This window comes from Phyllostomus hastatus, unplaced genomic scaffold, assembly GCF_019186645.2.
Source record: "Phyllostomus hastatus isolate PE091 unplaced genomic scaffold, TTU_PhHast_1.1 phas_scaffold_182, whole genome shotgun sequence".
NCBI classification, from domain to species: Eukaryota; Metazoa; Chordata; class Mammalia; order Chiroptera; family Phyllostomidae; genus Phyllostomus; species Phyllostomus hastatus.
Window position 1 is genome coordinate 29,668,906 of NW_025334013.1, and position 23,891 is coordinate 29,692,796.

Below are 23,891 nucleotides of genomic sequence, written 5' to 3' on the forward strand. Positions count from 1 at the left end.
CCTTTGGCCTTTCTTCTCTGAGACCTCCGAGCAGGCCTGGTGAGAGCAGACTGTGCGGGGGTCTCGTCCCAGCCCCCACTCCTGTCTCTCCGGGGCACCCAGACAAAGCACAGTGGCAGCTCAGAGACAGGAATAGAAATTTCATTAAAATCTATGGACTTTAAAATCCTAGTGGTGCGTGGATGGGCAGGGGTGGGTGGTGCACCGTTATTGCTACAGAAAATTAGGGGCGGCTCTGCCAGGGCTGTCAGTGCACAGAGGGGCACAGAGGATGGACAAATGAACACTCCGGGGCTTGGGAGGAGGAGCTCTGGCTCCGGAGAAGGGATGGTGCACGTGGGCTGGAGCCATTTGGCACGTGGACAAGGGCAGCCTGATTTGGGAAGACTGGGCTGTCAGCCTGGTGGAAGGAGGGCAAGGGGCTGTTGTGCAGGGTCCCTTCCCCAGGGCTGTGGGCTCGAACCTCCTGCTGAGCAGCACTCCGCCCCTGACCCCCAGAAACTAGTGCTTTGGGCAGGCTGCTGAGTCACGGGCCTCTGCTGGCCAGGCCGGGCAGCAGGGCCGGGATGAGGCTGGGAAACCCCAGAGCAGCCGAGTGAGGTGAGGCAGGCCTGGAAGACAGATCGGGCCTGAGGCTGGGGGCAAGGGAGTGGCAACCACAGATAAGACAATTTTTACAAAAATAATTGCACAGACAAACAGGGCTGGGTGGCATAGCCTGACGAGTAACACTGCACAGCCCCCACCCCCTCGCCCTGCCCCCAGGCAGGGAGACCCCAATTTGCCTGGGCAGGGCCTGGGGTCTGCTCTGAGGGCAGGAACACTGGACAGGAGGCTGGAGGTCCAAGGACAGGGACAGGTGGGGGGTCCACCCAGAACCTCAGCTCAGGGCAGAGTGTGGGGGCATCAGAGGCCACCTAAAGCACAGCAGGCCTCTGGGGACCTGGCCTGAGACCCCTTCAAAGTGCTTTGGCCCCCCACCCGGCAACCCTGCCTCCTCCCTTCCCCACTCCCCCAGCTTCTATCTTGGCATCCAAAGGACCTGTAAACACTGGGGACACGAGCACAAATGACCGCACTAGCAGTGGTGGCCAAGGTGATGGCAGCCATCCTGGTCCAGGCGCGGTGGGGGCAGGCCGTGACACCTGTCCGCTGCCCCCTGGCTCTGTGGTGGGAGCGCAGGGCGGGGCGGGGTGCTCCCCGCAGTGGCGCTCATATCCGGGAGTCCTGCAGACGGCTGGAGCCGTTGCTGCCCACCAAGGGGATCTGGGCCTTGTCCGGGTGCAGTGGCTGGGCCTCCAGCCCATCTTCAGGGGAGGGTAGTATAGGGGGGGCATAGCGCCCAGTCCGGTGCTCCAGGAGGGCGGGGCCCCAGTCTCTGCTTGGCTTTGTGGCATTTTTCAAACGCTGCAGGAGAGGTGGGGGTGGAGGGGGTGAGCAAGGCATGTCCAAGGCAGCCCTTACGCCCCAACCATCAGCCCCTTCCCGTGTCATCTGGTTGCCCCTTCGCCCCACCCCTCACCTGGAGGAGGGTGTCCCCATCTGTGCGGCAGAGCTGGAACAGGGCGTAGAGTGGGATGCAAATGACGGAGGACAGTGCCATGAGGAAGCCGATGGCCACTGCCCAGCCTGGATACTGGTAGTGGTTATAGGTGATTGGCCGGTACTGGATCACCGTGAAGATGAGAATGAACTGCAGAGAGTGAGGTGGGTGTGGGCATGAGGCCCACCCAGCCTCAGGCCTCCTGTCAGCAACCCCTCTCTTCTCAATTTTCCCAAAATAATAAGAGGCATTGCAGGGAGAGCAGGGCCAGTGCCAACATTCGGGTAGTGGAGGAAGCAGACAGAACCAGGGGTTCGGGCATGACGGGCAATTGGCATCACCACAGGTCTGACCCGGCCGGGGAACAAGGGAGCTGCTGTCACTTCTGCAAGTCAGCTCTGCCCAGAGACTTGCAAAGCTCCCTCTGGAAATAAGGCCACATTTCTGGTCTTTGGGGCTTTTACTTTCTCACACAGAGATCTCAGCTGATCTTTCCTACCACATACCCTCCTCTCAATGTCTCAGCTACACCTGGCGTTTTCCACCCTTTTCATTTACTCTGGAGAACCCTCCTTACATCTTCCTCTTGCTAACCCTAGGCAAATCCCACCTCCTTCAAGAAGCCTCTCAGATTTGCTGTCTCCTGCTCCTGAAGGGCATTTTCCATCTGTTAAGCATTTGTTTAATGGTCCCCGCAGACCCGGGGTTGCATCAGCTCTGGGTCTCCAGGGACCGGCACATTTCCTGGCACAATCTCACTTGCTGACTTGAACTGACTTGTGCAGAGAGGTGGGAACGTGGGGCAGGGGGAGGGGCAAAGCCCTGTCGTTGGATGGCTGTGGGCAGCCCAGGGAGGCTCCAGAGGCCAGAAACAGTCAGTGCTGGGCTGGGGACGAACTCAGGGGCCGCCGTGGAAAGAAGCAAGGTGAGAAACAAAGCCTGGCCAGCCGCCCGGAACAAGAAAACTAAAGGAAGTAATAACTGTGTCCGGTGGCTATTAGGCTTATGGCGGGGGGGGGGGGTGGTGCGCGGGGGACGGCGAGGGTGGTGCAAGCCAGGGCCCCGGGGTGTGCTACCCCTAAGCAGGCTTCACCGTTCACCTCCTCAGCCCTCAGCCGTGTTCCAGACTCGGGCTGCTCCTCCAGGCTTCCCAGTGACCAGATGCCGGAGGTCAGGGCCCACTTTCATTGGTGGGGGGGGGGGCCCTTTCTGGGACCTGAATGTAGTAGGAGCTCGTAGCAAGTTTTCGGAATGAACCCAGATCCTGACCTAGGCGTGGACAAACCCCTCACTGGAGCTGACAAAAGGGTGGAGTTTGTCAGAAAGAGATTTTCAGAGACAGAAAGAAGCCAAGCCTCCAGAGCAGACAGGACAGCCCAGAAGCGTGTGCCCAGAGCCTGGAACCCTTACTTCAAGGTGAGCTTCAGCCCGCCTTTCTGCACGGAGAGAGGGCACTGCCCCCTTCTCCTTACGCTCTCGGAGATCCTGGGCCAGGCCCAGGCTGCCCCGCCCTGTGCCCACCTCCTTCCTGCCACCTGCCCTGCCTAGGCTGGTACCCCAGGCCCCTCCCCAGGGCTCTCCCCAGGTGGGCACGAGCTCCCACCAGGCGGGCCAGGCCCCACAACCAGCCCCAGAGAGCACTGGGCGGTCGTGCCGTCCCTCCTGGCCTCTCACCACTTACAGGAGACTTCCGCTCCTCCTGTTTCAAAGCTGGGCCAGGGGCCAGAGCTGGCTGCCGTGCCAGGCTCGGGGAAAATCCCACACCCCGTGAGGAGAAGGCCTTGGCCCTCGGGGGCCTTTCTTTCAGAAACACGAGCCAAAGCGGAAACCCGATGCTGAGCTCCCTGTGGCACAGAGGAGTTGGGTGTGACAGAGGCACAGCCCTGGACACTGCCCTGGACGCTGGGCTGACCCCACCGTCACTCAGAGATGGCCCCGCCTCTTCTCTGCAGAGTGACCATTACAATATCAGACCCCTGGTGCCCTCGCTTCCCACCCTGAGCACACAGGACCAAAATCTGAAGGGAACAACAGCTCCCTCCTGTGGTGGTTTCCAGGGTGGCCCTGGCTCAGCCCGCAGGCTCCAGACGGAACTACCTGCTTTGAATAGTGTGGCACTGTCTCTTATTAGCGGGGTAACCTTGGGTCAGTTACTTAACACCTCTGTGCCTCGGTTTCCTCATCTGTAGAGTGGGGATAATAACGATAGCTTGGAGAGCTGTAGCCTGTACTCATGTTAACATACAAACAGTGCGCGCAGAAAGCGCCCAGCGCCTGGCCATGGTGTGAGTTCTCACCACCAATTCAGCTCCCAGAGGGCGTCCCAGGTGTTGAGCATTGGGGGAAACCACGACCTCCCCTCCCAAGCCAGCCCTGTCCAGTGCCTGGAAGGTCTGCCGGTGGCCCCCGATGCCGAGCGGACACCTGACTCGCGAGGGCGAGGCCTGCCTCTGGAGCACTCACGCATTCACGCCACGGAGCCCTGGCACCTGGGAGCACCTCGGCTCTGACGGATCGGAGACAGGTGCTCAGCGAGGCTGACAGAGGCTGAAAGCAATATCAGTAATGGCCCCCGAGGCCCCTCTGGGGATGCCAGGCAGGAACGTGGCGGGGGGGGGGGGGGCTGACTCTTCAGTGCAGCCAGCCTGCTTTCCCTTCCAGGCTGGGCACTGTCTTCCGTCAAACTCGGGGCTCTGTGCTCCCTTCCTAACCCCCAGCCAGGGTCAGGGTGGTTCTGAGTCTCCGCACACCTGTCTCTCCCTCCCTCCTGTCCCTTCCAGGTAGCCCTCCACCTCCCGCCTCGGCCTCCTGGATCTTGTCTGAATTGTGCAGCCTCCCTCAGACTGCAGTGGCCAGAACCGGGCACTCCCGTGGGAGCACCGGCCAGGCGGATGGGCTCCTGCTTTCCCTCCGCTGGTTCCCAAGGGAAGGCTGTTTGCCAAGGGGCAGAGGCCAGCCCGGGACTTACGAAGATGATAACCGGAGAGATGAAGCGCCAGCAGATCTGGAAGAAGAAGGGCGGCGGGAATCCCAGCATCATCTCGATGTCCTGGAAGTAGTTCCGGTGGCCTGGAGAGAGGGGTGTAAGTGGGCTGGGCAGCCCAAGGCTGGGGCTGGGGAGGCCATGGATGCCGGGCACTTACCATAGATGTACATGATGGACACACACATGATGCAGGAGATGACGACCAAGGAGAAGCTGGCCGCATAGTTGTCCATGAGCAGCAGCCAGTAGATGCCAGCCTGCGGGCCAGGGGGCAGCTGAGTCAGGGGCGCTGTGGCTAAGCTCCCAGCCCCGCTATTCCCTCGTGCCCTGGCACCTCCAGCCCAGCCTTCCCCTCAGCTCTTACTTGGCTGGTGAGGGGGATGCCCAGCAGGAAGCCAGCCACGGCCACGCCCAAGGTCACATAGGTCTTTTTCTGCAGGATCCACTCATTCCCCACCTCATCCACAATGGCTGTCACCAGTGTCTCTAGGAGGCAGAACTGCAGGATACGGCCATCAGAGCAGGGCCCTGACCTCCGCTCCCTCCCTCCCCTCCCCAGTCCCGCACATTGTACCTGGGTGCCCAGCCCCAGCAAGATGAGCATGAAGAAGAAGAGCAGGGACCAGAGCGGGGAGATGGGCAGCAGTGTGAGGGCCTCTGGGTACGCCACGAAGGCCAGGCCAGGGCCGTGGTCTGCCACGCGGGAAACGTCCACACCCAGGTGATTGGCCATGAAGCCCAGGATGGAGAAGATGACAAAGCCAGCATAGACGCTGGTGGCACAGTTAGTGATGCTGATGATGACGCTGTCCCTGATGGGGAAAAACAGGCCAAGTTCAGGGCGTGTGGCTTGCTTCCCTCTGCCCGGTTTGGGCCAGGAGAGGACTTGAGACAGGGAAAGTTCTAGGAACGAAGGTGTCCTCAACCTCTTTTCTGATCCACGTTGGCCCTTTTTAAGCGGGCAGGAGGCTCCTGAGTCCTCGAAGATCCCTGGGACATCACTGTCCCCACCCCCTCTTGTCTCTCCTGCCAAGGCTCTCTCCATCCTCCGATGACCCCGTCCAGATCCGGGGTTCCCAGGACCTCAAGGCTGGAGGGGGGAGGGGGCCCTGGTGGGCCAGGAGCTGCCCTGGCCTGGTGGTACGAGGGAGCCGGGCCAGGCTGTGGGGAGGGCAGGGGATGGGGCAGGCACTGGGCTGGCGGGGCGGGAGGGGGGGGTGTCGCACCGGTAGCAGTTGTTGTGGAACTTGTTGTAGGAAGCCATGGTGATGAGGCCTCCCCACGCACAGCCCAGGGAGTAGAAGATCTGGGAGGCCGCGTCCCCCCACACCTGTGAAACGGGGGAGGCCAGAGGGGAACAGTGGTCAGAGGCAGGCGCCTCTCTGTCCCTCCCCTCCCCCCACCCCCGTCCCTTCCAGGTTGCCCTCCCCACCCCACCTTGGCCTCCAGGATCTTGTCCCACTGTGGGGTCAGGTAGTACATGATGCCCGTGAAGGCTCCTTCCAGGGTTACGCCGCGGACGAAGAGGATGGTCAGCACCACGTAGGGAAACGTGGCCGTGAAGTACACCACCTGCGTGAGACGGGCCCCTGGACACCTCTGCGCTCTTCCCGCCCCGGGCCCCCAGCCGCCACTCATCCCCTCCCGTGGCCATCCATCACCCCTCCACACACACACACACACACACACACCCCAGCCAGGGGAGGCAGGGCCTTCCTGGGCGGCACAGACCCCGTCAGGGGAAGGGTGCTTACTTTCCCTGAAGACTTGACCCCGCGGATGAGGCAGAGGAACACAACCACCCATGAGACGCCGAGGCAGCCGAGGAGGGGCAGCCTCACTTCCCCAAAGTCCCCGATGTCATTCGACAGCTTCAGCACGTAGAGCCTGGGGAAGGGGATGCATTGTCACTGAGCGCCAGCCCCCATGCCCGGCAACAAATTCCCGAGGTCCAGGGCCCAGCCTGGCAGCCCCCTTTTTCCTCATAAGGTACTAGGAGCCCCCTCGAGAGATGGGAGCCACTGTGGGGCTCCAGCTCTCTCTGTCCGCTGCCCCCAGGGGGTCCACTGCTTGCAGCCTCTCCCAGGACCCCCAGAGGCTCCTGGGGGCCATACCCCAGGCCTGAGCCAGACCTTCTGAGCCCGAGGTATGGAGGTCTCTCTGCCCCCACTCAGGCCCACCACTGACTCTTGTGCATTTCCCCATTCAGTCATGCCCTCTCCTCTAGACCAGACACATCCTATCAAGTGTCACCTCCTCCAGGAAGCCTTCTGGGAGCTTTTCATCCACATTAGTCTTCTCCATCTCTGATGAGCCGAGGCAGGCAGCAGAGTGCCGAGTAAACACCAGAGGCCCAGGGCACTCAGGCCAAGTCCGCCCCTGGCCCCCCGAAGACACACATGCACGGCTCTGTCTGGAGCACTGAGCCACGCCAGCTGTGCCCTTTCAGTCACCTGGACATTTCTGTGCACACACGGGTGTGTGAGCTGTGAAGTGACACAGGGCCTGCGTTTAGAAAGGACTAGTGTTTAGTTCAGTGCTCTGTCACTGCCACCTTGAAATTCCTAATGCACTTGAATAAGGGCCTTCATATTTTCATTTTGCCCCGGGCCCACAAGTTATGCAGCGGGGTGTGTCAACATGGCTCCCCCTTTCCTCGCTTCCTTCAGGTCTCTGCTCAGGTGTCCTCTTTGCCAAGCGGCCTTTTCTAGCTACACTGCTTAAAATTGCAGCCCTGGCCTAGGCCCAGCCCTTCTTACTCCCTTCTTTGTTGTATTTGACTCCACAGCCCGTGTCTCCTCCTGTCACACTATGAATGTGACCTCTCGATGTTGTCAGTCATCTGTCCACTCTGAAGGCAGGGCTTTTTGTCTCTGTTCACTGACACGTCCCCCAGTACCTAGCACGGTGCCTGGCACAGAGTGGTGCCCAGTCAATGTTTGTTGAATGAATGGATGAACATTATAGTAAGAGAATTGGGACGTAAAAAGGGGAAACCTAGTGGGAGACCGCTGTGGTTGGTACAGTTGTCCAGGCTAAAAATGATGAGCAAAGACAAGCTCTTGAGCCTCAGTTTCCTCATCTGTACAATGGGTACAATGTTAACACCAGTCCAGAATAATTTGTAGATAAATTTAGGTAAATACAGCCTCCCTTTTTTCTCCTCTTACAATTACGACCTCTCAGCATAACTTATTCTTAGGTATTCTCATCTTTTTCCCCCCAAAATCAGTTCTCAAACTGATTGGCAGCATTTTTACTACCTTGTGATGAGAAGTTACTCCCGTACTTCAGGAGACAACGTTGCCAGGCCTGGGATTTGGTACTTGGTTGGCCAGTGGGCCTGTTAGACTTATAACTTTGGTCGACTTCCTCTCCGCCTTGTCTTCCCCCAGGTGGCCCTTCACACCGGGACCTGCAGGGGCGCTGCCCGACACATCCCTCTCCTGCCAAAAGCCTCCCACAGCTGAGGTTCATTAAACTGGCATCAGAGCCAGGCCCTGGGCTACCGCCCTCCACCCTCCAGGCTCTCTGTTGTCTGAGGAGCCAAAGACAACGGGGGCGGGCGAGAGAGGCTCAGGAGCTGTGGGACTGCCAAGGAGGGGTTCCTGGTCCCCTTCAGAAGTGCTTTCCAATCTTTTTTTCTTTGAGGCACATAGAAAAAAATATTTTTGGCTCACTGGGATGAACGGACAAATCACTCAAACTTGAAGGCAATTAGGCTGGGGACTCCGGGCTGCCTAGACCCTGCCTGACAAAGGGCACATCTGGTTGAAAAGCTCTGCCCACTGGAATAGCCAGGGGGTCCTTCTCTTGTGCTGCGAGTACTCGGAGCCCCTTCAAACACCAGCACGCAAAGTGAAGAACTGATTTCTTGTTCAAAAGATTTTTTAACCTTAATTATATAAGTTAAACTGATAGTGCTTTATACTACCTTTTAATACAATACTAGGGATTAGAGAGTTTGGAAGGTTGACCTGGAAACCAAATAATGGGTTTGATTTTCACTTTTATGGCACCATGTTTAGTTTGGGTTTTTTTTTTTCTTTGTTTGTTTTGCTTAGGACTAGTGCTGTTGCAATCAAACACTTATCTAAAAACTCTTGGCATTCAACATAGGTACAAATTGTTTCTTAACGCAGAGAATCTCTGGAATAATTCTGGGTTAGCTGTAGGTTTCCCGAACCACATGGTATCTGCCTCGAGAACAGCACATCCTAATTCCTGTCTGTGCGTCTCCAGCAGTGGCGGTCACTGTGCCTATGGAGCGCCTGTCACTGTCCTTCGTGATTTATGCTCATCATCTCGGTCAGCTTCACAGCAACAAGGTAGGTGCTGTGAGCGCCCCCAGTTAATGGATGGACAGCTGGGGCTTAGAGAGGCTCCATGGCTTCCCAAAGCCACACAGCTGGTAAATGGCAGAGCCAGGGTTTAAATGAGGCCTATGTGACCCCGGAGCTGCCGTGCAGACACTGGGAGAGGACACTGAAATCCGAGTCCCACTGGGTGTTGGGTGCCGTGCTAGTCACCGCAGGGACCTGCAGGCAGGGAGGAGTCAGGCCAGCGCAGAGAGGACTGTAAAACAGGACTAAGTAATCGGTGAGGGAGGGAGCCCTGTGGGCCAGAGGGTGAGCAGGAGGCTGGAGGGGCCCAGAAATCTGCCCTCCGGGCTCCTCTCACTTTAGAGCAGTTGTTTAATCTTTCTTTGGACTTGCTTTCCCCCGTTGTAACATGGGACTATTTTCTAATTTCTGCACAAGCTGGTTCATGGTGCTGTTGTGGGCCTCCAATGAGGTCATGCAGCTTCCCAACAGGCACTGCAGCGTGTGGACCAAGGACACCTGCCCAGTGTCATTGGACTGATTCCCGCCAGACGCCAGGTGCTAGGCACCTGGCACGGGGGAGCCTGATGGGGCTCGAGCACAGGTGCTGACACAGCAGTGCTGCCTCGGTAGTTCCTTAACCTCTGACCTTCGGTCTCAGTCTGAAAAACTGGGATGGTGACATTATGAGATAACAAGCCTGGCACATAGTAGATGCCCAAGAAATGGGGGTGCTCACTCCTCCCCTCCTTTCCAAGCCAGACTGGGCAGCCCTCCCAAGGGTCATTTTCCCAGGCTCTCCAGAAGGGGGCAGCAGGGAGACATCCTGCAGGCCAGGACTCCCGCCTGTGGCCACAGCTGGGTAGGCAGGCCAGGCCCAGCCCTGGCTGAGAAGTAGAGTTCAACCTGCCACCCAGTGGGCACCCCCACCCATGACCAGTTTCCTTCTTCCCCTCTGATTGCACTGGATAAAGTCCCCAGAGCTCTGCCCTGGACGGCCTTACCAGGCTGGGGCTCCCTGGCAGACAGCCCCCTGGCAAGCTCTTCTGGAACATCCCTGGAGGTGTGGGTGGGGCTTTGTGCATCTGGGAGCTTCTGGGGAGGTTCACCCCCAGTCTAGGACAGGTTGCCCAGCCCCCACCATGCCTTAAATGCAGTAGAATACATAAGTGGTACTTCTTTGCTTAGTTCCCCCATCAGATGTGAGCTCCGTGAGGGTGACGTCTGTGTGTCTTGCCGCCCTTTCTGTCTCCCCTCCGAGTGCAGTGCTGGGTACCTGGGGGTGTTCAGGAAATGACCTGTCCACTGATTGAGTCTGCCTGCTGTCCACACAGTGAGCCCTCCACCCCAGGTGAACCTCTTAGCCTCTCTGAATGTCTACGGCCCAGTGGGGACGCTGGGCCCGCAGTGTGTGAGCCCCGGCACTGGGCTTAGAGGATGTCAACTTGCTAGGACTTCAAGTGTCCCTGGGGTCTCGGCCATCTGTCCAAGGCTCTCATCCCCTAGTGCAGAAAGCCTCAAGCCTTAGCCTGGCCTAGGCACCCCTGTACCATGTGATGCCCACTGGCTTCTACTGGCTAACACTCAGTGTCCCTCCTGCCCCAACCCCAGCTCCAGTTTGCCATCTCCTGGCCTCTGTGGACCTGCTCCTGTCTCTCGAAATCCCTTCTCTCCCTCTCCCCCCTCCCCGCTCCTCTGAGAAGCCTTCTTCTGTTGGGACTGACTGCTACCCCTTGTGCCCCCATCATAGCCCTGCGCCTACCTGCACCGAAGCACCTGCCCCTGCTGTGATTAGCTACCTGTCTCCCCGCTGGATGGGGGCCTTGTAAGGCCAGTGCTCCCTCTCAGGGCAGGAGCCCTAGGCCATTCACATCCATGGGCACACGAGGCCTGGTGGAGCTATGCAGTGAATGTTTGTGGAGTGAACGAATGAGGCTTACGCACCAGCCCCCAAAGCCCTCTGCCCAGGTGCTCCCCAGCAGGACATGGGGATTTCCTCCAGGGTGTCCCGCTGTGCCCTCACCCCCACCCGGGTGGGACTAGGTATTCCAGAACGCCTCCAGCAGCAGCTGCCCTTCAGCCAGTTCTGAGACTCCAGTCTCTGCGGCAGCAGAGCACAGCGGCAACAGGCTGTGTTTTCTAGCACAGCTGGAGAATGACAACCCCAAGCTTGGGAAACTTCCATGGCCCCTGCACTCTGCGGTGTTCAATCTAAGCTCAATTCTTGTAAGTTCTCCGGGAAGGCTGGTGCTCCCTCCGAGGCCACCTTCAGACTCACATCCTTGTCACTCCCACCAGAACGGGCTCCTCTCAGTCTCAAGACTGGCTGTCGCTCATCCGGGCCGCAGGGCCTCTGCCATACTGTTCCTCTCACCAGGAAGCCCCCCCTCTTTCCCCGACACTCCTCTGCAGACTTGCCTGACCGCTCCTTCACAAGGATGCCCCAAGCCGCTTGTCCCCCACCGTTCTCTGGTGTGCTAGCCTGTTCTGAACAGGCTGTGTACTCTGGGGCCTCACCTCCAGTACTCCTCGCTGGGGCTGGTCCTCTGGAGCGTGCGGTTGAGCAGATGGGAGGCGTTGCTGGGCAGGGCAGCGGACTGCGAGCCATTGGTGAGGTTGGAGGCGTCCAGCACACCGGCGCAGTCGGGGGAGTTCCAGGGGTTGTTGCAGTAGGCCCAGGGCAGCACGTGCGTCATGGAGGAGAAGAAGTAGTAGAAGGCGATGCAGATGACCACGTTGTAGTAGATGCCGATGTACGTAGACACCACCATCATGCCATAGCCCACACCTGGCCGGGGGCAAGGACAGCAGCAGCCTCACACATCTCGCTGAAGGGGGCGAGCTTAATTTTAAAGGGCCCACGGGGCAGGCTTTCATGGAAGGCCACAGAAGGGACAGGTCAAGGCCTTGGCAAGGGCAGGTGGCGGGGGGGGGGAGTGAAGAGGTTTTGTGTATCGATGTGGTAGGAGGGAAGGGTGGAGGCCAAGCAAACACGGACCCCAGCATGTGTCCATGGCCTTGGCCATTGATGTGAGGCACGGGTCAGCCCCAGGGCTCCAGCGCAGTTGGCAGTGTTTGTGCAGATGGGTGAGCCTGCACAGCCCCCAAAGGCCCGTGTGTGTGTGTGTGTGTGTGTGTGTGTGTGTGTGTGTGTGTATTTTACCCAGTGCTCACCTTTGAACATGGGGCTGATCCTCCAGACCCCCAAGCAGCCCTGACTTGCGAACTGGCCGAAGGAGAGCTCCATGAAGAAGAGAGGGATCCCGCAGAAGATCAGCATGATGAAGTAGGGGAACATGAAGGCTCCTGGCGGGCAGGGAGAGGGCCGGCTCAGGGGCAGCCTGGCAGGGGTCCCTCCCTCTTCCTGCTTCCGATGGAACAGCCAGACCATTGTGATGGACTAGGACCCAAGGAGCGTGTGCACGCACTGAGCGGGAGCCTGGGTCTGAGGCACACTCCCCATGGCCTGTCTTTGATCTTGACAGAGGTCCCAGAAAGTCTGCTCTGAGCAGAACCCGAGCCCCAGAGCCACCATGTTTTAGTGGGATTTGATGGATTAGTTACTGGGACTCTCAAATGTCCCTGAACTATTTGGGCGGGGGGAGGGGTTATTAAAACACAGGGGATAGAAGACAGGGTAAATTGGGAGGTTTGGGGTGCTTTTCTCCACCTCTCCTCACCTGGAGGGAGCAGGCTGCCAGGTCAGGCACAAACAGCAGGCCGCCAGGGCCAGGGGTGGCCTGTGCCTTGGGCAAAGGGCATCTAAGCCAGGGATGGGGCCAGAGGAGACCAGGGCCAGAGGCCAGCCTGCCTGGAGTGAATCTGTGGCAGGGAGGGGCTGGCCCGGGCCCTGATGGGTGGGCTCTATCCGAGTGGGGAGTCCCTGCCCTGTGCCCGCTGGGTACCTCCCCCGTTGCGATAGCAGAGGTATGGGAAGCGCCAGACATTGCCCAGGCCCACGGCATAGCCCACGCTCGTCAGTACAAACTCGATCTGGTTGCCCCAGTTGCCCCGTTTGAGGTTCTGGTCCCTCTTGGTGGCCTCGCTGGGCACAGCACCATTCTGTGGGGACAGGAAAGAAGCTACCATCAGCAAGGCATTTGTGCTTCCGTGCCTGATCCTCCGTTCATCCCCCAGTGGGGACACCATGGACCCTGCAAGTTCCCACCCCCGACACTGGGCTTCCCCTCTGCTGGCAGGAGCCACAGGCAGGCCTGGCAGAAGAGGGGAGCAGGGGGAGCCACTGCCAGAGGGCATCGAGTGGGGCCACCCTCACCAGCCCCTGAGCACCCCATGCTGGGGTCACCAGTCCACCTGAGGAGCTACTTCCAATATCTAACAGGTGAGACCCTGAGAGGGAGCTAGAGTCGAGAGCACCCCAGCCCCAGACCCTCCAAAACCGCCCCTGTCCCCTCTGGGTGAGGATCTGGGAATAGCTGAGCTTCATACCAAGCAGCCAAGTCAGGCTGGGCACAAAGGGGCCTGTGTCCAGATGGCCCCCCCCACCCGTCACCACTGCATTGCCAGGCTGAGCACGCTGCCCACGACAGGCGGCTGCTGAGGAAGGCATGCTGGACCCCTCCCCCAGCCGAAGCCTTTTTCCTGGGTGGGCAGGGCTGGAGGGTGAGGACAGAGGGGAGCAACTGCGCTGGGCCAGACCTGGGGAGGGCATTCGGGGACTTGGGATGGGAGAGCCGGTGGAGCCCTCTGTACTGCCTGTGGCTGGGGAGGGGCCCTGGGGAAGCTGACCTGAGCTGGGTGGTGCTGGCCATGTGCTGGGGGAGGAGACCAGAGTCGTAGGCACCACGCCAGACTTGGAGGACAGACTCTGCTAGGGGAAACAGAGGGCATGACTCCAGGAAAGGGTCTCTGAGCTGAGAGGGGGAAGCTGTGGAGGAGGGGGCTGGTCAGGGGCGGCTGACGAGGGGACTTGCCCCAAGGGAAGGATGCCACACCTGCCTGGGGAGCTAGCCGCAGGCCTGGGCCGGGCCGAGGTCTCACTGAGGGCTGCCCCTTCGGGAGCCCTGCCACCACAGCTGGAACTGGCCGCGCAAGACCCTTTCTAAGTGTGAATGCGCTCTCCCTATGCCATGGCCTTCCCCCCCCCCGTCCCCCCCCCCACCAGGAGGTCAAGCCACCTTGAGCCAGAGCCTGAGGAGTTAGAAGGGGTCTCAGTGAGAGACATAGGGACCCCAAGAGTCACTAGCAGAGAAGCACAGAGTCCCTGAGTGACAGAGACAGCCTCACAGAGATGGGCTGCTCTGAGAGAAACAGGCAGGAGTGCCTGGAGGACGCCCAAGATCAGGGACAGAGCAGTGTGGCCTCTGAGGAAGACCGGCAGTGACACGGACCCTCAGTTTGAAAGAGACATATTCAAGGACAACTGTCACGCTGGCCAATAAACAAAGAGGCCCGGTGCTCTGAACTGCTGTCGGACCCTGACACCGACTGACAGAGGCAGACAGGAGGGGTGGCTTCATGGGGACCGGGGCCTTCCGGAAAGGTGCCGGGGGTGCAGGACCGGCAGGCCCCTGTGCCCGGCGGGGGCCCCAGCTGGGCGTCCCTTGCACTGGGCACATCCGGTCCCTCCGGGGTTGCGCACCACGGGCACTAGAGTGCAGGTCCACTTGTGGAGCGACTGCCCCGCGCGCCCGATCCAGCACGGTCCCCGGCAGAGGCGCGGACCCTCACGCCCTTTTGGGAGGCTTGGGGCACAGCCCTGGGAACTGTGGGATCTCCTTCAAGAAGCAGCCAGAGCAACTGGCAGGCTGACAGAGCCGGTGTTCATTCACTCATTGATTCATTCATGCCACCAGGGAGATGCACTCACAGCTGCTGGGTGCCAGGCCTGGACCAGGCACCAGGAATTCACCAGTAAACAGACACGCCACCCACTCCGAGCTAGAAGTCTAGTGAGCCATCGATGAAATACGCAAATACGTAATTTTTATATGCAACTGCAACCTGGCCACAGTGGGACATTCCCCACGCTACAGGAACACAGGGGAGGACAGGGGGTGAGGTGGGGCAGGGTGAGGCCAGGGACGGCCACCCTGAGGCGGCAGCTTGGAGGCCCGCTTGGCTGCGGGTGACGGTGGCTCTCGGCCCAAGCGTGCCCTCTGTGACAGACAGGCCCGTAAGCCTGTCACCACCTCCCAGGGCCTCCTTTGGGACCGGCCTGGCAATACCGCAGGGTCAGGGAGGCTTTTTTTCAGAGGGTGTGGGGCCTGCTTGGGGTGGTTTATCCATCCCCAAACAAATCCCAGCAAACAGGGCTCCTATATACCGACCCTACAATAACAGTTTCATTCTGTCGAGGCCTGTTTACTCAGGGGCACAATGGGGGATTGTGGCAGCTGCAGGGTGCATGGGTGGGGTCACCGAGCAGCGGTCACAGCTGTAAGAGAGACAACTGAGGGCCCAGGGTGGCCTCACAGGCAGGGCAAGGGCAAGGGCAAGGCCCCCGGCAGACCGAAAATACCCAAGGCTTGAAGCCTGAGGCCTCTGCCGGCCCCAGTCCCCACAACCAAGTGCGGCGGGAGCAGCCTTGGATCTCTGTGGCCTGCTCCTTCCCTGGCATGGAGGGGACTGTGAGGGTGGTGATGCCCCCAGCCACACGCCGTGGGCAGCTGCTGGATGGAGCCCTCAAGAGCCAGTGCACCCAGTTAATGAGCAGCACGGTGCTGAGCATGTGCTGACCAGTTCAGCTGTGCCAGGTGCCCCTCGGGGAGGCTGGAGCCCCCAGGACAGGGGCCTGGGGCTAGGGGTGGGGGTGGTGCTCTGGCAGGAAGTGTCCCACAATAGGGGTCTGCTGTGTGGAAGGAGCTGGAGGTCTGTGAAATGACACAGGGCAAGTGGTGCAAGAAGCTCCCATCAGAAGCAGCGCTGAGTCTGTTCTCCGGCCCTGGGCCTCAGCACCGTGGTGCCCCAACAGCTGCTGCTGTGGATGCGGTGCCTGGCCGTGGAAGCCTTGCCCGCAGCAAGGCCTCTGCTTCAGTCCCAGCACAAGCCACCTGGACTGTTCAGGTGTCTTGTCTGGTGAGGGTTTCGTCCTCAGTGGAGGACAGAGCAAGTCCACCTTTCTCCAAGAACGTAAGAGAAAAGGATCTCTAAAGTGCACTGGGCCAGATGAGGGGGCGGGGGGGGGGGGAGTTCCCAGAACTCCCCTTCCCTTCCTTCTCCAGAACCCCCTCTGGGGACTTCCTGCCATTTCCTTCCCTGCTAGCGAGTGCGTGGCTGGTGAGCCTTTTTCAAGGCTGCACAGCTTTTACCTCCTTGTATAATCTTCCCAATCTAAACCTCTCATTTTCTCACCTGCTGGGTAGACAGCTGTGCCGCTGTTATTTACTGTCATTGAAGTGGCCGCCATCTCTGAAGTGGCCCACGAAAGGACACCTCTGTGCTCATGGTTTGCCCCAGACTGGGGGCCTGGCTGCCTGACCCGGCTCTGCGCCCCTCCTGCCCGCCAGCTGTCTCCCCCTGCCTGCCCGCCAGCGCTCTCCCTTCCTCCCTTGCTTACACCTTGGTGGTGAATTAAACCCTAGCTGTCTGGGGGGCCCTCTGGGTGGGCACTTTTCCCCCTCAGGGTTCTTGGACAGCCCCCACCTTCACGCCTGACTCCCCCAGCATCGGCCTGGTGGGTGGTCTCCAGCATGAGGACCACCTGGCCTTAGAACTAAGCTCCCCCAAGCCAGGCAGAATGTAGGCTTTGGTGCTCTCTTTCTGAAGTGACCCCCACCATACATACACATACAGCAGACCCTCAAATGCCCCTTCCCCAGAGAAACAGTCATCGAGGCAGAAGTGTCCTTCCCTGCAAGGGACTGGTGGCCTGTCTTGGGTTAACAACCACCCACCCCAACCAGGCACTTACAGAAGTCCTTCCCTCAGCCCTCCGCCCGGCCATTCACTGCTCCGGATGAGCTTCTGGGATTAAGCCTGTTTAGCTTAGAGGGCAGAATCTGGGTTTCCCACTGTGTCCCGGGCTCAGCAGGACGCAACCCGCACCAGGGGTTAGAACTCTGGCATTCTATTCTGCAGCCTGACCCCCCAGTGATCCTGGGCAAGTCACTGCCACGCTCGGCATCTCGGCATCCTTATCTGTGAAACTGGGGGGGGGCGGGGTGGGGGGAGACGAGGCAACCTCAGCAGACCTAGTCTTCTGCAGCTCCGACTTGCCTGGAATTTTGCTATTTCTGACTCTCTCCTGTGTTTTCCTTTAGTTCCCACTAGCTTTCTTGACGACTTTTCAAAATGTTATTGCTTTTCTTTCTGATTATAAAAGCATTATAAGCTTATCACACACACATGAATTGGACATGACAGAAAAGCTTAAAAGAGGAAACAGCTGCAAAGCCCGATCGCAGAGGGGACCACCACCTCCACAGGACGGACCCATCCTGTCTCTGTGCACGACTCAGAGACAACCCCGACTTCTGCCCTGGGCCGCAGCTCTGCGCTGGCTCCTGACTCCCGCCCGGCTAGATCAGTGTCCACTGGATATTTTTGTGAATTGTGAGCTCCCTCCTCCTGCTCTCGGTGGACACTGAGGAATCCTGGAGCTGCCTGGCTGGGCGGGCCCCCTGGGACCCAGCAGGCTGCTTGTTTGGGATTCTGCAGCTCCAGTATTTGCTCATGGGATGAAGTCCATCCAAGACAAACTTTATGGAGGAGAAGGGCAAGACCCTACATCCCAGACTGACCTTGAGCCAAATCCAGATCACTGGCAACCTTCTCTGAGCCCCAGGGGGAAGTGTAAGTGGAACAGACATTACGGTAATTTGTGGCTGCCTCAGAAGAACTCGTGACCTCCTCACACCCCTCAGTTCTTATTCCCTAAGTTCTCCCCCATCAGTCCAGGGGCCCGGCTGGCCTTTGGGTAGTACCTGTCCTGCAATGATGGGACCTACCGTCCTTTGCCCGGCCTCTCTTATCCAGACGTGGGAAAGAGTCGGGGTCACAGCCAGAGGAGCAGGACCGTGGAAAAATGTATCTCAGGCCCAGTCAGTGCACAGGGGCGATTAGTGCCTCCTGCCTCAAGGAAACCCTCAGCATAACCTCTGGGCACCTACCAGGCGTGCAGGCCCTTGTGTAACAGGTGAGAGATGCACAGCTATGCCTTGTGCTATTCCACCCAGAGTCACGACCGGCAGAGACCTGCCAGTTTTGCGAAGAGCAGACGGAAGACACATCCCCCCAGGCATGCCAGGCTCTGCTCCAGGCCTTGGGGAGCAGGAATAGGGGACACTGGGTGGGCCCTACCTCTGCCTCAGAGAAGCCCAGCAGCCTGCCCCTTGCTGCGGCAGCTGTGGGCAGTCTCCACCCCAGCTGGTTGGCAGTGGGCTGGCACTCTGACAGTGGCTTTGGTTTTTGACCCTGGCAGTCCTGGGATCATTGGGCAGCTCTGCATAATGCTTCTCCCCAAACTAACCCACATGTCTCCGGAGGACATTCCTTCTCTTGCCTTCTGAGGGTCAAGTTAGCGTGCCCTACAGGTGGAGGGTGGCTTTCCTGGTCCTCTCATCTTTGTTGTCAACAGCCCCATAGCGCCTGACAGCCCTGCCCATCCCTAGCTTCCAGGGACGATGGCACACTAGCACCCACCCCACCCGGGCACTTGCCCTGGACACTAGTGAATGTTCCTTGGGGTCTCTCTCCTTCTAGCTGAGAGTCTCGCCGGGTCCCCTTCCCCCACCCTCACTGCTGAGTCCATGTACCATGTCCCCCTGCTCCCTCACCCTCTCTCCCCATAGGAGTAACTGCCGTGGCAGACAATGGGGCTGTATTGATTAGTACAATTCCTGGGCACCTCCGGTCTGTCTCCCCGGGAGCTAGGACAATGCAGCTTTGATACACAGAGCAGATTCTCAGCAGGTCCTTGGGCTGGGGGAGCCCTCACACCCCCACTCTCCTCCCCCGTGCCCCCACCACACAGCTAACTCTTCCTGCACTCCTTTGCACAGTTGCAACTTTCTGGGTCACTTTGGCTGGTGTCTGTCTCACTCGCTGGCCGTGCCTGCCCCTCCCTGGCACAGATCACTCGGCCCCTCTCCCCACCCCCAGCCCAGCCGCCCAGACTGCCTGGCACCAGGGAGAGGGCTCAACCTTCTGGAAGGTGACTGACCTGCTCTGGGGAGGAGGGGGCCACAGGTCCACCAGCTGCAGCCATCCCAGGTGAGCACTCGGAGAGGAGCGCAGCGCGTCTCGCTCATTCACACCTCTGCCAGCTCCAGACGGCACTGACGCATCCCCTGCCTCTCCCGCTGCCGGCTGGGCAGCGGCAATTACTTTCACCTCATCTCCTCCCGAAGCTCTGCCTACCCCCTCCCCGGGCCCTCCCCCTCCGGCCAGTCCCCATGCAGCCCAGCGAGGGTGCTCCAGAGCTAGAGGGAGGCATGGGGTTTGCTGTGTTTTTCCCTTGTTCCCAGCAAGTTACTGGAACAACGACAACACACACACACAGCCATAGAATGAGGCAGAGTGAGCTCAGGAGAGAATGAGAGGACGGTTCGCTCCTCTCCCCAAGCTGGGCCTTGGGGCCTGGCATTTGGTGGGCTCCTGGTAGGGTGGTCGGGTGCCACTGGGAGAGAGAAATGGTAAAGGGACAAGAAAAAGCAGGGTGCAGCCCACAGGGCACTACCAAAGCATCCAGACTTCTTAGAATGGGCTGGGGGATGCTGGGCCCTGGGGCTGTCTCCTCGCCCCAGACTTAGGGGTCCCCAACCAGGCAAGACCCCAGTAGGGGAATGTGATGACAGTGTGAGGAAGCTGTGCCCTAGTCAGCTGCACTTTCCTGGAAAAAAGAGAGCATTAAACCAGAGGATGGTCACCACAGAGTCCAGACAAAGGGGGCCACAGGCGAAGGACCTGTGGGGACTCGTCCTGCATTGCCCGGAACCTGAGGCGCTGCTCTGGGTGTGTGTGCTGTGCGCTGGGCACTGTCCCGCAGGAGTGGCCCTGACTGGGGCGGGGTGTGACTCACACCCACCCAGTCCCTCTCCTCTGAGGGACTGGCCACGTTCACGGGTCAGTCCCCGGCTGATGGTGAGATACCACGAGCCAGCGGGCAGGAAGCGGGGGTGCGTGCCCTGGTCCTGGGAAGGCATGGCTCTTTCTGGAAACTGATGGGCTGGCCAAGGGCCTGACCCATGGCAGGGTCTTAAGAAACATCCATCAGATGGGAGCGTGTCTGAGTTCCGATGTAAAGAACAGCTTCCTGCAAGTTTGGTGACTCTGAAGGGCACACGGTGGGACGCCATTGAAGTGAACAGGGCAGAGCTCTGCAGTCAGATGGGCCTGGGTTCAAACCCCGGCTCTGCCAGCTTCCCACCATATGTAACCCTGGGGAAGTCACCTAACGCAGCTGGTTTCGGTTTCTTCCTCTCTGAAATGGGGACACTAAAGCCCTGGCTGGGGAGCTCAGCAGCAGTCCCCAGCCTTTTGGGCAGCAGGAACTATTTTCATGGAAGACGGTTTTTCCGTGGAGGGAGCAAGGGCAGCAGGAGGGGCTCAGGCAGTAACTCGAGTAAAGTTCTGCTCATCTGCACCCCACCCCCCCAACCCTGTGGGTTGTGGTTCAATCCCCCGATCAGGGCACACATGAGAAGCAACCAATGCATAGAGAAGTGGAACAACAAATCAATGTTTCTCCCTCTTTTCCTCTCTCTCTCTCTCAAATAAAAAAATTAAAAAATAAAATAAATAAACAAATACAGTGGGGATAACGTCCACTCACTCTCCAAGCCAGTGAGCATCAGTCGCAGCGGCAGCGGCCCACGCGTGTTAGGTGCTGCCTGTGAGCTGGACAGCGTCCGGGCACTCTGCACACACAGCAGCCGGCAGAAGCGAGGCCTGTGTGGGTTCCTCTGGGAGGCTGATAATGTGGGTGTGATACTTTATCATTTCAATCTGAACATTTCACCTAAAATGTCATAGGGTGTGCTTGAGTGTGATAGTGTTATGTTACAGAATGATGTACTTATTATGCTTTTGTAACCAAAGATTGTGTAATAAACCAGGGGCGTTATTTGTGCCAGGCCCTGTGCGTCAACCCATTTATTTTGTCCTCCCAACAACCCCTCGAGGTAGGTACGCTTTCACCCCTGTGTCGGGGAGAAGAGGGACACTGGCCTGGGCCCAGGTGAGTACTCTAAGAACAGCCCTGGACCCCACTGACTCAGTCACTCACTGGGCTGGCCTCAGGCAGCCAGGTCCCCAGACATGCCCCTCTGACTTCCTGCAGACCCAGACTGAGGGCCAAAGCCCTGGCTGGGCCATTGGCTTCAGGAAGGCCCAGTCACCCATGATGCCCAAATGCTCACTTCCACCCAGGGTGGGCTCTGGGCTCTGGCTGCCCTGGCCTGGGCTGGGTGCCCAGAACAGGCAGCCCTGGCTGGATGGCTTTCTCTGGCCCTGGCCATGGGACAGGAGGCAGCGGCAGCCCAGCTGGGCCCTGGGCGTAATGAGGCCTCATTAGTGGGATCCAGCTGCTCCAGCCCCACTTAGGGAGGCCACCCCCCAGCCCCCACCTCTGACTTTTCTTAATAAGAGTGGGCATGTGTCCAGAGGGGCAAGGAGTCTAGGGGCTTTGTTGTGCCCTGTGACTCTGAGGGACAGTCCTGCTGAGCTGGGACTGCGACATGCTGGGGACGGGAGGAGGGCTGCAGGGAAGCTGCATGAGGGGAGGTGTGGGCACAGGACTGAGTAGGTGGTTTCCAGGGAGGGTGGCGAGGGGAAGGAGACCAAGAGGAAGGGATGGCAGGGTCCCAGGTCCAGAGAGGAAGGTTGGGCTTTATCCTTTGGATCTAGATATTGTCCATGTCATTGGGGAGGCGGGAGTTGCACATCTAGGATCACCTAGTTGATCATCTATGCTGTCCTGCCTAGGAGAGCACCTCCTTGGTGCTGGGCCTTACATAAAGAAAGCACCCACTACGTGCCATGTCCTGTGTTAGCCAAGTGCCCACCGTGAGCCAAGTCCAATCCTGGAAAACTACACAGTGTGCCAGGTCTGTGCTAGGAAAGCACTCACTGTGTGCCAGGACGTGTGTTGAGAGAGTGCCCACTGTGTGCCAAGTCCAATGCTGGGGGACTTCCCACTGTGTGCCAGGACCTGTGTTGAGAGACTATTCACTGTGTGTCAGCCCCATGCCAGTGAGCCCCTGTGGCTTGCTAGGTCCTGCACTAGGTGAGTGCCCCATGTGTGACAAACTCTGTGAGGGCTCAACACATGCCCAGCCCCGAGCAGGGTGAGTACCCACTGTATGCCTGGTGCTGCGCTAGATGAGTGCCCACTATGTGACAGGCTCTGTACAAAGGGAGTGGCCAATGGGTACCAAATTGGTACTAGTTAAGCCTTTGCCACATGCTGGGACTCATGCTAGATGCATGCCCAGAAGGTGATAGGCCTTTTACCAAAGGAGTGGCAATGTGTGCCAAGCCTGTGCTACTTGAGGACTTGCCACATGCCAGGACTTGGGCTGGGTGAGAACGTGTTGTGTGCCAGGCCCTGGGATGGATGCTGTAGACAAGAGGTATCCAAACCCTCATGTCCAGGCAGAACAGAACAGGTTGGGGTGGGGCAGCCCCAGGTAACATGAGGTGCTTGCAAAGCCTTCTGGGATAATTTAGATGCTCTGGCACCCAGGGCCCTAGCCCAGGTGACTCTGATCTTATTCAACACAAATCTTCCCAGTGAGAAGCAACCAGTGAGTTCTGGGGAGGGAACAGTGAAGCTCACCAAGGCCCAAGACACGGTATGAGCGAGGAATGGACATGGGGTGGGGATGGGGACTGAGTCAACTAGCTTATGAACTTGGTGTGAGGCTGCTGGGTGATGGCTGACCCTGTGGGGCTCTTTTGTCCTGGCCTCCTCTCCTCCAGCTCCCTGTTTTCTAAGCCCCAGGCAGCACCTCCACACGTGTACAGAGGTATGAGGTGTCCATGGAAGGACCACTCCACCCCGCCCCAATGCCCCTAAGCATCCCAGCTGCTCCCAGGCTTGGAGGCACCCTGGCCAGCTGGGGTTTTGCATGGCCTTGTCCTAGGAGCTGCTGAGGCGTGAGGGAGGCAGCTGAGCTGGCCTGGCAGAAACCATCTGGGCTGGGAGTGGGGGGAGGGACACGTGCAGCAGGCATGTGGGCCTGGGCACGTGCTGGGAAGTGGCTTGCTCCTCCATGGGGCACCTGCCACATGAAGAGCCGGGCAGAAGCTACAAGGATGACACAGGATGTCTGTGGATGCTAACGAGATCCAGGGGCCCCATGTTCTCACACCCAACCCAGAGCAAAGGGGGAAGGAAGTGAAGACACTGTCCTCACAGTGAGGCCCACTCCCTGCACACTGGGGCACAACTGGCAACAGAAGCCACCAACCTGGAATGGTCCATGTGGCCCTGGCTTACATGCACAGGGCCCTCAGCACCCTGTGTCCTGCCCCATCATGGCATCCAGAGAAGGGGCATGTCTGAAAGGAGCATCCTTAGCCATGTGTCCTTAGGGGAACATAGCACGTAATAAAGTGCCGGCTCAGCTACCTAGGTTAGCTAGGACAGATGGCGCTCCTCAAAGGCTGTATCCTAGAGACAAGCACTGAATGGAGGAGGCTTCAGTTCCAAAGTGGGGCCCGAAAATAGCAGAATAGTGTAGCCCAAGGTCATCAGCAAAAACTGAAAAAGAGGCAGGAATAGATTCTCAGCAACTATGGGGATGCCCAGGGGACAGATGCTATGAGCCTAAAATGAAGCAGCAGCGGGCAGAAGCCAAAGGGCAGAGGGCACGAGGAAACCAAGCCCCAGCTATCTTTAGGCACATCATGGTGCTGGGAACAGAGTTCCAAAACAGCATTCTCTTCCACAGACAGGCTAGCCTGCAGCTCCGGGATGCTCAGCTCTGGCAGGGACTCTGGGAGATTTTGATTCATGCTCCCTACGGCCCATGTGGGTCCCCAGTCTCTTCTGTTTGATTGCCTCAGTCTTTTCAGGGTCACCCCCAGGAAAGAAGGGCAGCCAGAGAGTACGCAGAGGGTTTCTCAGGTTTCACGG

The 23,891-nt window shown here is 58.9% G+C and overlaps 1 protein-coding gene across 4 annotated transcripts in view; it reads right to left on the bottom strand.

Annotated features, from left to right (window-relative positions):
* Nucleotides 1-125: 125 nt before the first annotated feature.
* The window catches only part of SLC6A9 (solute carrier family 6 member 9), a 32,174-nt gene continuing 8,408 nt past the window's right edge, over nt 126-23,891 (bottom strand). For 3 of the 4 annotated variants that reach the window (XM_045858935.1, XM_045858936.1, XM_045858937.1), the window contains exons 3-14: nt 12,757-12,913; nt 12,026-12,157; nt 11,369-11,639; nt 6,284-6,416; nt 5,967-6,101; nt 5,756-5,859; nt 5,104-5,341; nt 4,894-5,028; nt 4,687-4,786; nt 4,512-4,612; nt 1,523-1,693; nt 126-1,407 (exon numbers count right to left, since the gene is read on the bottom strand). In XM_045858935.1, the coding sequence (XP_045714891.1) occupies nt 1,213-1,407; nt 1,523-1,693; nt 4,512-4,612; nt 4,687-4,786; nt 4,894-5,028; nt 5,104-5,341; nt 5,756-5,859; nt 5,967-6,101; nt 6,284-6,416; nt 11,369-11,639; nt 12,026-12,157; nt 12,757-12,913 (1,872 nt within the window). In that variant the 3' untranslated portion in view covers nt 126-1,212. Of the gene's footprint in view, nt 1,408-1,522; nt 1,694-4,511; nt 4,613-4,686; nt 4,787-4,893; nt 5,029-5,103; nt 5,342-5,755; nt 5,860-5,966; nt 6,102-6,283; nt 6,417-11,368; nt 11,640-12,025; nt 12,158-12,756; nt 12,914-18,974; nt 19,101-23,891 lie in introns of those variants that run through there. The other variant, XM_045858934.1, reaches the window with a different exon arrangement.